At 40.1% G+C, this 12,529-nt stretch overlaps 1 protein-coding gene across 1 annotated transcript in view; it reads left to right on the top strand.

Annotated features, from left to right (window-relative positions):
* LOC120989406 (olfactory receptor 1009-like) overlaps positions 1–12,228 on the top strand; it is a 34,138-nt gene extending 21,910 nt beyond the window's left edge. The window contains exon 2 of the mRNA XM_040417490.1: positions 11,317–12,228. Within this exon, the coding sequence (XP_040273424.1) occupies positions 11,317–12,228 (912 nt within the window). The remainder of the gene's footprint in view (positions 1–11,316) is intronic.
* The last annotated feature ends 301 nt before the right edge of the window (positions 12,229–12,529 follow it).

Here is a 12,529-nt window from a genome sequence, read left to right as displayed (position 1 = left end):
CCCATTTTGCCAAAGGAAAGGAAGTTGCCTAATAATTATGCACACCTGATATAGGGTGTTGATGTCATTAGACCACACCCCTTCTCATTACAGAGATGCACATCACCTAATATGCTTAATTGGTAGTAGGCTTTTGAGCCTATACAGCTTGGAGTAAGACAACATGCATAAAGAGGATGATGTGGTCAAAATACTCATTTGCCTAATAATTCTGTACAGGGTGCAAAGACAACAGCAAAAAATAAATATAAACAAACAAAACATACCAGCTTAGGTACTATGGTGTGGGACAATAAATACTAATCATACATTCTGTTATATAGTAGAAAACAGAATAGGTATGAAGAGAGAGAGAGGGGGTAAGTGTAGAAGTGACATGTAACTTCACTCAAACTCCGGCTGAAGCTCAGGTCAGGGGATCTTTGGCTCTTTTTGAGATAGGTAGGCATATAGGGTGTCTGGTAGACGAGAGCGTTAGTATAGTAAGAGACAAAAAGAGAGATAGGAAAGGGCAGAAGAAAAAGTGGCAGATACCGAGATAATCTTATGAGGACTACTACAACCCGATCAGCTTTAGTTGTCCATTGGTAATCATCTAGGGGTTGTCAGCAGTGTCCCTCTTTTGTTCCTGTGTGGCTTTTGCGTACACTTCGTTCCCAGGGCTCAGCTGTTGGTATTTCCGGAAGGCTTGTCAAGTCCTGTACAAGATCCCAATTAGAAATGTCCAAAGGGGTAATCTTCAGATGGTCATATACAGTTTCTAGATCCAAAAAAGTAGAGACTGTCATTCTGTGACCATCATGCACAAAAGATAGCCCAAAGGGGAACGACCATCTATAAAGTATTTTATGCAATCTCAGCCAATCTTTAAGAGGTTTCAGAGCTCTCCAATTCTTCAATGTGGATTGTGCAAGGTCTTGAAATATTAAGATCGCAGTACCATTCCATCCAAGTGACTGTAAAGTGTGAGCTTTTTCAAGGACGGCATCTTTAACAGGAAAGTTCAGGAACTTACATATGACATCCCTTGGAGGTTCAGATGGTGGAGGTTTAGGTCTCAGGGCTCTATGGGCTCTCTCTAATATAACTTCATGGGCTGAATCTGGGCCTAGAACAGATAGACATATTTGCAGCACTGTGTTAGGGATGTCTCTGAGGGCGACTGTATTGGGATGCCGCTAAATCGTAAGTTATTTCGTCTCCCACGTTTTTCTCTTGATCTTCTATAGCGTTATGCAGGATATTCTTGTGTTTCTGAATAGAGTAGAGACGCTGAGTTACTGATGTCTGATGTTGGAGGATACTAGTATTTGACTCTTCTAGCGCTTCAATTCTTCTCCCAATATGTCTGACATCTTGTTTGATAGTAGCTATGTCTGAGCTTAGAGGCTCTAGTGCTGCTGATAATGAGGAGGTCAGCGTTTCTCTCAAATATATGCGAGATATGCGGAGACAATCAGTCTTCTCCCCTATTCCCGGCGTTGAGTCTGAGCTCTCAGGGTGTTTGTGTCCCGCCATCTTGGATTCTCTGCCCACGCATGTAGCGGCCACATTTTTAATAAATTTATCCATCTCCCCGCCACTTACTGTGACCTTTTGATGTCTAGCAGTTTCCCCAGCTTTAGATCCACGGATTTTGACCATTATTGTACTCCTAGGCTGTAATTCCAAGCTTGTAGATCAATATGTTTCACGGAGCTGCAACCTCAAACAGCGCTCTCTTCCAAGTGCTGGCTCTGCGTCCCATCCCACTCTTCTTGAAGGGTGTCCCTCAGGTCATTGAGGTTTTAGTCTACACAGTTACGAGCCTCTACGCGGCGACTCAGCTGATCCCATAGGTTTTCAATAGGATTCAGGTCTGGAGAAAGTGCAGACTACTTCATTTGAGGTCCCCCAGTTTCCAGCTGCCGTTCCCTAATGATGCGACCTCGATGAGCTGGCGCATTTTCCTACATGTAGATGAAATTAGGCCTGTGTTGTAGATGCAGATGCACAATGACTGGATTATTGATGTTAATAAAGTAGTATGGGCTTTTCACTGCACCCTTCACAAAGAGTAGGGCAGTTCTGTATTGATTTCTGCCCAGTGTGCATCGACTTTCACTGGTCCCTCGTTCAGCGTAGATGCTCCCTGGCCCATACAGGACAATGACGCCTGTGCCTGGTGGTGTGGTCAGGTGCCCTTGCAGGTCATATAGCACGCAGACCATGCTGATGTAAATGGTTTTGAATACTCTGACGTGACACTTGGGTGCCTCTCACCTCCCGTAAATGTGCCTGGAGTTGTGTGGCATTCATCTGGTTCCGCAGGGCATTATTCAAAATGAAGCAGTCATCAGTGTGGGATGTGGCCAAAGGAAGTCCACTTCTATGCCTTTCTGTGACTCTTCCAGTCTCTCTGTATCTCTGTTGCAGCCTGCTCATGACACTCTGTGACACTCTAAGCTCAGTGGCTACTTCTGTTTGAGAACATCCTACTTGAAGCCTCACAATGGCGAGGTACCATTGATCAATTGTTAGGTGCCGTCTTGGTCTCATGATGTCAAAATGTGAACAGCATGATGAGGAGGACTGTTTAAATACCAATTCTAATTGAGCCAGGACATTTATTGGGCAATTTATTGATCAAACATCTGTTGTAAATATTGACATTAAGCTTCTTCTTAGAGAAGAGCAAATTATGTAAAAACTACTGAAACACTGAACAGTTGGACATGTGCATTTAAAAGTTTAGAGAAGGTCACATTAAGTTCACCTGTAAAGGTTAGGTTCATCCTGAAATTTCACACACAAGCCAAATATCCCTTTTATAATTTTCTGTGAGTAGTCTATTTGCGAAATAAACGTTGGCCCCCACTACTTAAAAGAACTACTGATGCCTCCCAGTCTTCCCAGTTCAGTCTGCATGAACAAACTGTCCATACCCAGGAGCAAACATAAACTATTTGGAGCCAAAGCCTTCTGTAATGAAGCCCTCCCTCACTTTCCCCTATCTGGAACTCACTGCCTTGGCCATTGCAACACATATCATTCTTGAAATAGTAGTGGGTTGTAGTGGCTCACTCCTTAGTAGTTACAGGGTGGTGCTGCAAGCTCATCTAGAGGGAATCACCCCACCCTCTGTTAAAAAGTAAATGTAACAATGGAAAAATGGGCGAGCACTCATACACTTGGCAACCAAATTGACATATGCAGAAAATATTTATTGTTAAATCCCCATAAAATTCAAGTAATAAAAATAATAAAAACAGTGTATTATAGTAATGACATACAAAAACTACAATCACATAAATTATAGTAGATATAATAGTATAGTCGATATTGTATTGAATGCTAAAATATATGATAATAAAATATTCGATACTAGTCTATAGTCGATAAATTCACTGATATAAATCACACACCAAAGACTTCAAGTATTGTCCAGGTCTTATATATGCTGTTATTGTGAAGGGGGAGGTAATTCCTCTGTGAATCTATCTCAGATTGGGAAAATGAGTGTCACTTTAAATATTGTAGGTGTATTTCCCCTGGGAACGTAGTGTATTCATAAAATGTCCACAGGAATCCTGATAATGTTGGAATAAAAAGTCTCTTATGGTATTTCCTTTTAAAGTCGAGGTAAACTTTAAATCGATATTTGGCTTACCGTCTGGTATCTGCTGTCTCCCTGTTGCTTGAGTGGAGCTTTAAATATCTGCCGGCTTATTTGATCGCTCCTTCCAACTAGCTGGTTCAAATTTTGCGGGAGTTCCATAGATCGCGGAAGTTGACACTCTGTTCCGCAATTTTCTTTCGGTACAGCTTTTTGACGATAAAAGTAGTTGTTTCTTTACTGTAAAAAAAAATTCTGTCTCTGTATTGCCATACAGTTTTATCGGAGGCTTCTCAATACAGGTACATCACTTGTTTCACCCTACGCGTTTCGGGTAGATTCGCACTCCCTTCCTCAGTGGTCAAGTGTCTGCCTGCCTGGCCTCCATTTTTATCCATTCCTTAATTACTTCCCAACTCTCAAACATCTGCTGTTCATGATGTTCCCAATTGGTCAGGAAATCCTCCCACATAATCAGGGGATAATTCTATACAGCCTTGAATTTTTTTATTTTTTTTTCCCACTTGCAGTTTCCATGCGTTTTTTTGGGGACACATGCGTTTTTTTGCCCAGATGTCCCAATTGGTGTGATATACTGATGTATGAAATATAAACTTAATATCTAATTGCTAACACTTAAAAAAAAAACATTTTAATGATAAAATATTATTAAACAAATTAGGCTACTTTCACACTAGCGTTCGGGTGTCCGCTCGTGCGCACCGTTTGAAGGGGCTCACGAGCGGCCCCGAACGCATCCGTCTGGCCCCAATGCATTCTCAGTGGAGGCGGATCCACTGAGAATGCATCCGCCTGCCAGCGTTCAGCCTCCGCTCCGCTCAGTGAGCGGACACCTGAACGCTGCTTGCAGCGTTCGGGTGTCCGCCTGGCCGTGCGGAGGCGAGCGGATCCGTCCACACTTACAATGTAAGTCAATGGGGACAGATCCGCTTGAAGATGACACAATATGGCTCAATCTTCAAGCGGATCCGTTCTCCATTGACTTTCAATGTAAAGTCTGAACGGATCCGCTCAGACAACTTTCACACTTAGAAAATTTTCTAAGTTTTAATGCAGACGCATCCGTTCTGAACGGATGCGAACGTCTGCATTATCGGAGCGGATCCGTCTGATTAAACATCAGACGGATCCGCTCCGAACGCTAGTGTGAAAGTAGCCTTATTTAGATTAAAATCCGGATATAAAACTATAAATACTCCCCAACATTTATAATGGATTTGAGGAATCTTGAAAGTTGGAGATTTATAGGATTCTTGGAATTTGATAAAATTCTTGGAATTTGATAGAGAAGGAAGGGTGGGTATCTTGGAGCCAAGGACACGTCGCAGCGCCGATAAACGGCCTACGATGCGACGTGCCGTCGGCCACAAGACACCCAACCTACATGAATCCAAAAATCTCCAACTCCGAATTAAGACCTTTCGGTTGTAGAGATCCAAATTCAGAAATACGTCTGGATTCTATCCTAGACATCTGTCTAATAAAATCACCGCCTCTCCAGTGTTTCTCCACCTTCTCCAGTGCCACAAACATCAGACTGGATGGATCCTGGTTGTGTACGTCTTTATAATGTTTTGATAGGGAATGTTTATCGTACCCCTTCCTGATGTTAGCAATATGTTCGGCCACTCTTTTTTTGAATGGCCTCTTAGTGCATCCTATATATTGTCTATTGCAAGGACACTGGAGAAGGTAGATAACTCCACTGGAGTCACATGTAAGACAATCTTCTATCTTCCAATTAAAATCATTCTGAGTCGAGGGGACAGTCGTCGTCAGGCGGGGTTTCTTATTCATTCTACAACCCATGCACCTTCCACATTTATAAAAACCCTTCAGACTCAGCCAGGTTCCTGAAAGACTCAACTTGTTCTGTTTCCAAGGTTTTACAGTAGGGGCCACCTTAATACCTAGATTAGGTGCCCTAGTGAAGGTAATCGTCGGAACAGTCGGAAGTAGATGTCCCACAATTTTGTCATTCAGCACGTGGTGCCAATGGGTTTTAATAATTTTCTGAATCTTCCTATAGTTCTCATTAAATGGAAGAACAACCCTAATAGCTTCTTCTTTGTTTTGTGTTTTATCTTTCTCATTTTTATCTTTGTTGAATTCCTTCTCAAAAAACTCTCTTCTATCTAGTTTCCTAATTTGATTCAGTGACTCCTCCACTAAGTTTTCAGGATATTCCTTTTCAATAAATTGTCTTTTCATCTCAATGGCCTCTATCTCAAAAGTATGTCCCTCTGTGCAGTTCCGCTTTATCCTACGGAACTGACCAGAGGGAACATTTGTCAGCCATTTTGGCAGGTGACAGCTAGAAAAATCAATATAGCTATTTCTAGCTGTGGGTTGGCGAAACGTCTCACATATGTATTTATTTCCAGATTTTGTTATTAGTAAATCCAAGAATTCAGTACTCTCCTGTATGTTTGAGGTAAAGACCAAATTTAAGTTATTAATATTAATTATTTCTAGGAATTTTTCCAATTCTTCTTTACTTTGTTTCCAGATGAAGATCACATCATCTATGTAACGGCGCCACAGGGCCAGATCCATCCCCAGCCTTGGCTTGATGTGGTTATATTCCCACTCGGCCAAGAATAAATTAGCATAGCTGGGGGCGAATCTGGTCCCCATCACAATAAGAGGAATTACCTCCCCCTTCACAATAACAGCATATATAAGACATATCATTCTTGGTCACATTTTCATGGATACTTAAAACGCACATGACAAGTGTGATGTTTGAGGGAAAATTACATACTTGCTCCCTAGATAGAACATTATAAGAGATTGATCAGCTTACACCTGGACGGTACAGTGAGTCCCTTGTAGAAATGTTTTTCCTTGTTGTTGTAGGTAGAGATGAGCGAAGTTTTAAAAAATTTGATTAGTTACAAATTACTTCATAACAAAATTCATTCCATTGTATGGAGCGGGTGAAATGGCGGGTTCAACGCTAATCATGGCATCTGAGAGTCACATTCAGACTATCAAGGGGTTAATCAGGGTTAATACATAAAAGTATATACACTCACCTCATCCATTTGATTTGGCTGCGACAGCCTATTAGCATTCAAATGGATGAGGTGAATATGTATTTATTTTTTACTGCAATTTCAGGAAAAAAATTATTCGTTACCACGAAGCGCCAGGAAATTCGGATTTATGGGGATCACAATTTTCCTGAAAATCGGATTGAATTCCACATCGTTAACTTCAATTCACTCAGCACTAGTTATAGACCTTTTCCTCAACAGGACTCACAATGTGATTTCTCTCAGACTCATCCATATAATCAATTTTATAGAAAGCTGATTGACCTTTAAGTATTTTTTTTTTGTAGCGTGTTAGGAAACCAGAGTAACTGAAAGAAACCTACCGAAACACAAGGAGAACGTAGAAACTTCATGCAGATGTCCTTTGTAAGATTCATGTACAAGACATCAATGCTGCAAGGGAACAATGCTAATGAGATGGTGACCATGTTGCTGTATAGAAGGGATATTATAATAATAAGAAGAAGGAGGAGAAGGAGGAAAAGGAGGAGGAGAAGGAGAAAGAGAAAGAGAAGGAGAAGGAGGAGGAAAAAGAGGAGGAGAATGCGGAAGAGAAGGAGGAAGAGAAGGAGAAGGATGAGAAGGATTAGAAGAAGGAGGAGGAGAAGAGGATTTATATATACAGTGTCCTCCTATTCTACAGCACTTTACAATTAGATGGCGCATGCACAGAGATAAAACAAACTAATCCACAATTCAAACAATAGAATTCAGAGCAAAATATAAAAATAAAAAAAAGTTAAATTAATGAATAAAGAAAAAAAAACTAACACATTTTTTAAAAACCTTAAATAACAAGTGGCTTTTAAAAGGGTTATTTGGGTTCAGGGCTGAACCTGGATATAAGCCCTCCTTTACTCCTTTAGTATGTACGAATGGAGCGTTTACTTGCTGTGATTCTCCCGTTGACTTGCGTCGCATTGCGCAGGGCAAGGTCTGTTTGTTGTGAGCTGGTGATGTACCAGGCTTCATATCAGTATGCTAGGCGGTATTACCAGTACTCGCCTCTACAACTGCCCAGAACAGTGCTATACACTGCCCATTTGTGCCGGTGACATTACCGGGCTCCCTTCTAGGCAGAAGTCTCCACCTAGCATACTGATGTGAAGCTCGGTACGTGACCGGCTCACAACAAATAGTGATGAGCGGCAGGGGCATTGTTCGAAATTGCGATATTTTGTGAATATTTGGGCGAAAATTCATCATAAATTTGCGAATTCGAGAATTCACACTTATTTTCTTGATTGCGAAAATCGGCAATAAAATATGCACGTATTGCGCACGCAATACAGGCGTGGGTCAATTTTGCTACAATTTTCAAGAAGCTAGAAGTTTCCTGAGACTGGAGAAAATGGTTGGCATGGCAGGACATTACAATAGCTTTAAATGCAAATAGAGTGCTCCAATATATTTGCGATTGTGCAAATCGGCAATTAATTATGCGCATATTTTGGCGCAATATATGCAACTTCATATTTTAGTAGGTCTGACTACATATTACTGATTTGTGCCCTACGTATTGTTGTGACATCACAGCACTATGTCTGTAGAATGTACAGTCCTGACGAAAAGTTTAAGACCACTTGAAAAATGGCAAAAAATCATATTTAGCATGGCTGGATCTTAACAAGGTTCCAAGGAGACCTTCAACATGCAACAAGAAGAAATGGGAGGGAGACAAAGCATTTTTTGAGCTTTCAATTTAATGAAAACAACGAACAAACTGAAAAAGGCTGTTTTTCAGCTGATCAAAAGTTTAGGACCGCACCTCCCAAAAAACATAAACACCCCCAAAACAGAAATCCAACTTCCAAACATGAACTCAGTAATGAGTAGCTCCGCCGTTATTGTTTATCACTTCCAAAATTTGTTTTGGCATGCTTGATGCAAGTGTTTCCATGAGGTGAGTGGGAACATTTCTCCAAGTGGTGAAGACGGCCGCAAGAAGGCCATCTACTGTCTGGAACTGTTGTCCATTTTTCAGACGAGGGCCCTCAGTCATGAGGAATGCTCTCTGCAACATCTGAACATAGCCAGCGGCCGTTTGCCCCCCCTGCACTTCCTGAAGCTCCATTGTTCCACTGAAGGAAATAGTACCCCAGACCATTATGGCGCCCCCTCCACTGTGGCGCGTAGAAAACATCTCAGGTGGGATCTGCTTGTCATGCCAGTAACGTTGGAAACCATCAGGACCATCAAGGTTACATTTTTTCTCATCAGAGAATAAAACTTTCTTCCACCTTTGAATGTCCCATGTTTGGAGCAGTTCTGTGGCGTTCAAGGAGAAGAGGTCTTTGAAGACGTTTTTTGTTTTTGAAGCCCTTCAGTCTCAGATGCTGTCTGATGGTTTTGGGGCTGCAGTCAGAACCAGTAAGGGCCTTAATTTCGGTCGAGGATTGTCCAGTGTCTTGACGGACAGCCAATTGGATCCTCCGGCTCAGTGCTGATGAAATTTAATTGGGTCTTCCACTTGACTTTTTTGTTCCATAACCCTCAGGATCATTTCAGAAATTCCAAATGACTGTCTTACTGCGTCCCACCTCAGCAGCGATGGCGCGCTGTGAGAGACCCTGCTTATGCAGTTCAACAACCCGACCACGTTCAAAAAGGGAGAGTTTTTTTGCCTTTGCCATCACAACGTGTGACTACCTGACAGAAAATGACAATGAATCCACATCTTTGCACAGATTTGGCCTTTTAAAGGCATGTGGTCCTAAAATTTGGATCAGCTGAAAAACAGCCTGTTTCAGTTTAATCGTTATTTTCTATAAATTGAATGCTCAAAAAATGTTTTGTCTCACTCTCATTTCTTCTTGTTGCATGTTGAAGCTCTACTTGGAACCTTGTTAAGATCCAACAATGTAAAATAAGATTTTTTGCCATTTTTCAAGTGGTCTTAAACTTTTGATCAGGACTGTATGTATGAACAGCAGAACCTATCAGCTACACTATACCAGGATATAACCTACACTGACTATCTCCCACTAACTATCTGTATTATATATATGAGCTAACTAACTAACTAACTAACTAACTAACTATCTAATGTAATGACACAGCAAAGCACAGAGCACAGCAATGACACTGCTGTCTCTCTCAGATCTGCAAAATACTGCATACAAGGGCTGCTGGGGAGGTTCTTATATAGTATGGGGTAGGCAACTTTCGTATTGGTTGCTAGGGATGTTGCTAAGCTCAGACAAAGACATTTCAGCCTTCTCATTGGTCCATAAGCAAGAAGCAGGGAGGGATCATGGTTACAGATGAAAAAAAATCTAGAATATTCGCGTATACGAATATATAGCACTATATTCAAAATATTCACAAATTCTCAACTAATATTTGCAACTAAAATTTGCGATTCAAATTTTCACCCCCAACACTAACAACAAAAAGACCTTGCCCTGCGCAAGGCAATACAAGGCAAGGGGAGCATCGAAGCAAAGAAATGGTCCACTCGTACATGCTAAAGAAGTGAAAGGAAGCTTAAATCTGGGTTCAGTCCTGAACCTGAACACCACTTCCCTAACCAATACTACAAGTTACAAGACAAGTTATGTGTACAAAAGTTGAAACAATTGCATCACATTCCCTCATTGAACACACTTTTAATTCTCATTTAATATTTATAGTCTTGCTGACTTAACAAACGGGACTCATGAGACAAGGAGAAAAAAAAAATCTCCCAAGACTTGTTTATCTGTCCCCTTGCCTCCGATTCAGTATAAAAATCTGAACGGATTCCCATTATAGCTCGTACTCACATGTCTGAGACCCACATAACATGACCGTGCTGCTGTCTATTGCCTCTGGGAAGTGATTTTCATAGAAGAATTAGGATTCATATAAGAAATACGTCTGGAAATGAATATCAAGATGAAAGAAATATCTGATGTAGGTGTTGTTAATGTAATAATTCACAATGAATTCTGCTTAAGATTCCTTTCAGATTGTCTAAATCAGGGGTGCACAACGTTTCTTGGTTGGGGGCCACATTGCCAGACTTAACCAATGACGAGGGTCGAAATTAAAATTTAAATGTGTATTAACAACTAAAATATTGTACTTATGGCATATTGAACACACATTATATGCCATTAATGTCTAGTTACACTTCCAGGACTCCCATCTAATGGGAGAAATACATGAAAAATACATGTGAACAGCCACAAGACATAGGCATACATGTCTGTTACCAGATGGTTGGGGGCCACACAGAATGGTATCAAGGGCCGCATGTGGCCCCCGGGCCACAAGTTGTGCACCTCTGGTCTAAATGTATCAATTAGGAAAAACAAGCAAATGTGTTCTCATTATTGTCTAACTAAAATGTGACTTTAGAGGTGAGAGTTTGACCATTGACGTTAAACAATAAGCTGATTTGTATTTTTTGTCTATTTTAGGCTACTATTTTATTTTTATTATTCATACAAAAATGTGTCAAAAATATCTGATTTCTTTATATTACTCAATGACTCCATACAGTGGTTTTATTAATTTTAAAGACATAAAGAACTAGATATTACAGTGTATTCGGTGGCCTATTATTTATGCCATGAACATGAATTAATAACCATCTAGTTATTATATTTTGTTGCTTTTGGTTTATTGCAGCATAACTACTGTATGTTCTATGTGTAGGAGAACAATCTGACTGTGGTCACTGAGTTTTACATTTTAGGATTTCAAGTCAACCAAGATTTAAGAATTTTCTTATTTTGTCTTCTTCTGGTGGTTTACTGTGTAACAATATGTGGGAACCTCCTGATCATCTCCCTGGTGTCCACCAGCAAGAACCTCCACACTCCAATGTACTTCTTTATCTCACAACTGTCCATCAGTGACATTTTTGTGATCTCAGATATTGTCCCCAACCTGCTCTACATCCTACTGAATAATGGAAGGACCATAACTATTATTGATTGCATCACTCAGTTATATTTTCTGTGTGCCTCTGAAGCATTTGAGTGTTTACTTCTCGCTGTGATGTCTTATGACAGATATGTGGCCATCTGTAATCCACTTCGCTACTCCACCATCATGACAGGAAGATATTGCATAAATTTGTCTATAAACAGTTGGTTGCTTGGATTTTCTATCATTTTGATTTACATCATAAAAACTACAAAACTAAATTTTTGTGGGCCAAATATCATTGACCATTTATTCTGTGATCTTATTCCCTTACTAGAACTTGCCTGTTCTGACACCTCTATGATCCACTTAGTGGTTTATATTATGGGTATACCAATTGTAATAATGCCAACCACAATCATTGTAGTGTCTTATACATATATTATTTTAGCAGTCTTAAATATCCCATCCAATACTGGTAGACAGAAAGCCTTCTCCACCTGTAGCTCCCACCTCATTGTGGTTTCCACATTCTATTGGACTATGTTCAGTATTTATGTTGTCCCATCGAAAGGGCTGACAAACACCATAAGTAAAATTCTCTCCCTGCTCTATACTGTATTTACTCCTTTGATTAACCCCATTATATACAGTCTGAGGAATAAAGACATTAGAGAAGCCATACAAAGAACATTTTAAAAATGTGTGATCTGGTAAATTAACAAAACAAGGTGTTGTATGCTGAATTTTTCATATTAATCAAAAAAAGCAAAAAAAGGTTAATCAACAAATAATATCTACAATTGGAAGATAAAGCAAATAAGCCCTTTAGAATAACATGGATTTCTCCATTGGTTACTAAAAAATCTAAGTCACAATCATAGACAAACACAATCTAACAAAACTAAACAGTTTGTACCATTCTTGTGTTTCATTGAATACTTAATGGTAAACATCTAAAGTGAAAGGAGAAGAAAGTAAGTGACCCCTTTAATTTATT

Source organism: Bufo bufo, chromosome 1, assembly GCF_905171765.1.
Source record: "Bufo bufo chromosome 1, aBufBuf1.1, whole genome shotgun sequence".
NCBI classification, from domain to species: Eukaryota; Metazoa; Chordata; class Amphibia; order Anura; family Bufonidae; genus Bufo; species Bufo bufo.
Note: the sequence above shows the minus strand (reverse complement) of the source record. Positions and strands in the feature narration are given on the sequence as shown.